At 35.6% G+C, this 4023-nt stretch overlaps 1 protein-coding gene across 2 annotated transcripts; it reads right to left on the bottom strand.

Annotated features, from left to right (window-relative positions):
• Window positions 1-833: 833 nt before the first annotated feature.
• On the bottom strand, window positions 834-2826 carry LOC112187240 (2-alkenal reductase (NADP(+)-dependent)). Of its 2 annotated transcripts, none has more exons than XM_024325950.2 (5): window positions 2521-2826; window positions 1963-2149; window positions 1712-1878; window positions 1538-1620; window positions 834-1408 (listed from the first exon to the last, which is right to left on the bottom strand). In XM_024325950.2, the coding sequence occupies exons 1-5, from the start codon at window positions 2761-2763 to the stop codon at window positions 1024-1026; spliced, it is 1065 nt and encodes a 354-aa protein (XP_024181718.1). In that variant the 5' UTR covers window positions 2764-2826; the 3' UTR covers window positions 834-1023. The 2 variants fall into 2 exon arrangements, with proteins under 2 accessions (XP_024181718.1, XP_040370278.1); XM_040514344.1 differs by having other exon boundaries at window positions 1963-2243; window positions 2521-2661.
• Window positions 2827-4023: the final 1197 nt, after the last annotated feature.

Raw genomic sequence — 4023 nt, 5'->3', positions numbered from 1 at the left:
ATATCATTATATATGTTCTTATGTTCATTCTTTTCTCTTTATGTAGGCAGGGTTTAAACGTCATATTTTAGTTTATTATTTTCTGTTTGTTTATTTTCCTTATATTTAGATTGTAGATGATAATTAATGAATGCTACTAACATGAAATTTTTTTTCTTACCTCTTAATTTAGACATATGTATTTTCCAAATTCAATTTATTAATGCTATTTTTTTGGATGAAATTAATCAGTAAAGTTATTGCCTATTTCTTGACATCTAATTCAATATATTTATGCTATTTGGAAAGAAAAATTATAGGAAAGAATTTAAATAAATGAAGAAAAATATTGGTTAAAGAATTTGTAGACATATCTCTTAAATTAATACATAATTAATAGCTGATTTTTTTTCGTCACCTAATTAAATTCATTAATGTAATTGATTCACTCATAACATCTAAAAGGAAATATAAAAGGGTAAAGTTGGTGTTGCAATAATATGATGTGGCAAGATATATTATGTGAAATTGAAAATAAAATTAGTATTTGCTTACATAACATGACACCTAGGATTTGAGGTCATAAATCTTAGGCCTCATTGAGGCCCTATATCATTGCCCTTTTATATATTTTAGATTTTTAGCAACTGCACCAGACTCCTAAGTGGCTCTCCATTAAAACTTTTAGCTATCTCACTCCTAAATATAGAGAGCGAGATTAGCCTCTTTATAATTTAAAACATTCATTTTGGGTTATTTTATGTAACTTATAAATACATTTAAACTATTTAATCTCCATCTAAAAAATAATATAAACTCAAAATTAGCTAAAATAGAAAGTACTGATACAGACGTATTTCTAAAGTGGCTAGCCAAAATGACTTTTTAGCTCTTTTGACTAAAATTTGACTCCAAAATAGCTAGCATTGCTAAAGATGCTCTAATACAATACAATGCTTAAATCCGAGTGAAGACAAGGTAATCTTATAACTAGCTAGGCGGGTGAATGTGGATCAATGAAGGAAGCTCCTCGATCTGGATATATTAAGGTTGAGGTGGTGCAACTGCAACTACTTGCTTCCCAAAGTTGCGACCAGTAAAGAGTCCAACCAGTGCTGCTGGACCATTCTCAAGCCCTTCAACTATGTCTTCCACATACACTATTTTACCTTCCCGGATGTAAGGCAGCACAAACTCATAGTACTTGGGTACTATGTGATCGTAATCGCGATGCGTAAATCCATGTATATTGAGCCGCTTCAATGCAATCTGGAACAGGTTTTTGAGTGGCTCAGGCTCGGGAAGGTTGTATTGTGAAATCATTCCGCACACAGCAATGCGACCGTGTTCTTTCATGTTGAGCAGCACTGCGTCAAACAATTTCCCACCCACATGCTCAAAGTAGACGTCAATTCCTTCAGGAAAGTACCTTCATATATTTCCCAGTTGATTAGTCAAGCAAGAGCAATGTGCATATACACTTCACATGCACGAATCAGCTAGAGCTAGGTCTATGTGCAAATATGTACATATAATGTAATTATATGGACTTAATTACCTTTTCAAAGCTGCTTCTAAATCGTTCTCCTCCTTGTAATTGAAAGCCTCATCAAACCCCAATTTGTTCTTCAGTAGATCAACCTAATTAATTCAAGAATTAGTACTGACCGGCCGAACCAACTAATACAATGTATCTGTTGATAACTTGTAGATCAGCTAGCTAACAATGTACCTTTTCTTTAGATCCGGCAGATCCAACAACATAACAGCCAGACAACTTAGCGAATTGTCCAAGAAGCTGACCAACTGCACCAGATGCTGCAGAGACCAACACCTTGTCTCCTTTCTTAGGAGGACATACTTCAAAGAATCCAGCATAAGCAGTCTTACCAGCCATGCCTGCATGCACAAGCTAGCTAGGTTAATCATAATGATCGATTTGTAATTAACTAGCTAGCTAGTGAGATTAGTCAAATTACGTACCAAGAAGTCCAGTATAGTAAGAAAGAGGGACATCAGTGTGGTGTATTTTAACGAGTGAGGTTTCAGGGACGATATCTGTGATGAGGCTGTACCCTTCCCATGTGGTTAACCCCCACACCAAATCACCTTGTTTATACTCTGGATGACTCGAGTCCACAACTTGAGACACACCATACCCACGAATTGGCTGCATCATGCATAAATACACTTATGATTTAAAAAGAAATCAAAGTAATGTATTAATGCCCCCTCCCTTGTTTGGTTTGGGATGAGTTTATTGGCTGCAGAGGAGAACGGTCAAAAACTCAAAACAGAGTACCTAGCTACCACAAATATTAGATTTTGGATTTCTGGACTTTCCAGAACTTGAAAGGATTAGAGTCACAGAGGTGATTGCTTATTAGTATTTTCTTTTAATTTAACAAATGTAGTGTTAGTGTATAGGAGCTCAGGAACTTAAATCAAAGTGATCGATCATGATGAACTACGTACACTTGATAGATGCATTTGTATTTATGAATAAAAGTTCATCATGAGATCGATGACGGATTGACTTACAGAGCCAGGAGTGCAATAGACGTATTTTCTCATTTTCTGCTGAGAGTTCCTAATGAGGAATTGCATCACGGGATCGCAGGACAAGTAGAGGTTCTTGAGTAGAACAGCATTTCTCGTCTCTGCTGGAACCTTCAGACTTACTGTGCTATCAGTTGTGACATACATGTCTGACTCTTTGGGAAAACCAGACACATAGTCCCTCAGTATTACCTGCTTATTCCTCACTGCTACTTCACCTGCCATTGCTAGCTATCTAATGACGATCTACTTTATTTCGTTTCTGGGTAAGTATCTAATAATGATACCAGCCAGCAGCTAGATGTTATATTTATAGCATATCGATATAGTTCCCAGGTGACTGGTCCAATAAATATTATATTATGAATCCAATTTCGATTCAAACTTTCTGCCATGACTTTTCTTGTGACGGTTTCGCGCCATCTACTCAAGCTAGAAGACGTAATTGCTTACTAGATCGATTGAGGAGAACGTGGGACGATCATTGACCGATCATCTATCTATCTGTACGTTCTTGATTGCTCTGGTTGGAACAACATCCATCATTCATCTTTCTTACTTCTTCGGCGGGGGCCCGGTGGTTGCGTACTAAACATGTCTTGAACTAATTTTCTATTCGGATTTTGTATGTTGCAACGGTGTGTCACCCTGGCTGCTCAGCTTTGGACTTCTTCTAGGACCATCTTAATTAACATTTCTTTTTAAAACTATTTGGTCTATTCTTTACCAAATTTAGTAGTTTACTCTTCTGTACAAACACCGCTATAATTTTTTTTTTCTTTCCTTAGAACGAGGACTGAAAAGAGAATACTCTCCAACCTCAATTTATGAAAAGAAATATAAAAGAATTACGACCAAAGAAGAAGAACAGGGCCTCCTTCACAAACAATCAAAAAGAAATTAGAAGTTTTGTCATTAGAAATGCTAATGGTAATATGTTATAAGTTGCTGCTTGCAGGGTACCATTGGGTCTACAAATATTTTAGTTGCTGAAGCCACAGCCCTAACAGAAGGCTTACATACAGCTTTTCTTCAAAACATATCGCATTATCATTATTGAAGGAGATTCCAAACTTTTGATTGATAACTTTCTCGGGTATGCATCCATCCCTTGGACAATGAAGATGTTAATCAAAGATATCAAGCAGTTATCTACAAATTTCCAAGATGTAATTTATCGCCATACTTTTTAAGAAGCTAATTTTGTAGCTGACCATTTAACATCTTTAACTTACTATTATCAGAACCCTAAAGTTTGGTTTTCTTGTCTTTCCCTGTCTATGTACCCAATGTTCTATTTGAATAAGCTGGAAAGGAGAATAGAGCATGGTTTTTTTTTTTTCTTTATAATTTAGTTTCTGTCATAAAAAATAAAATAAAATAAAATAAAAAAGACATTAGAAGCAACACAAACGACTTAAAATATTTGAAAATTTGGGAGACTAAGTTCATCTTGCCGACAATACCGACAGATAGAAGCAGGAG

Source organism: Rosa chinensis, chromosome 2 (genome assembly GCF_002994745.2).
Source record: "Rosa chinensis cultivar Old Blush chromosome 2, RchiOBHm-V2, whole genome shotgun sequence".
Taxonomy (NCBI): domain Eukaryota; kingdom Viridiplantae; phylum Streptophyta; class Magnoliopsida; order Rosales; family Rosaceae; genus Rosa; species Rosa chinensis.
Note: the sequence above shows the minus strand (reverse complement) of the source record. Positions and strands in the feature narration are given on the sequence as shown.

Coding starts and splice junctions, on each gene's coding strand:
- LOC112187240 (XM_024325950.2), bottom strand. CDS start 2,763: ATGGCAGGTGAAGTAGCAGTGAGGAATAAGCAGGTAATACTGAGGGAC. Junction 1,879..1,962: donor TTACTATACTGGACTTCTTG/GTACGTAATTTG, acceptor TTGTGCATGCAG/GCATGGCTGGTAAGACTGCT. Junction 1,409..1,537: donor TTAGAAGCAGCTTTGAAAAG/GTAATTAAGTCC, acceptor AAATATATGAAG/GTACTTTCCTGAAGGAATTG.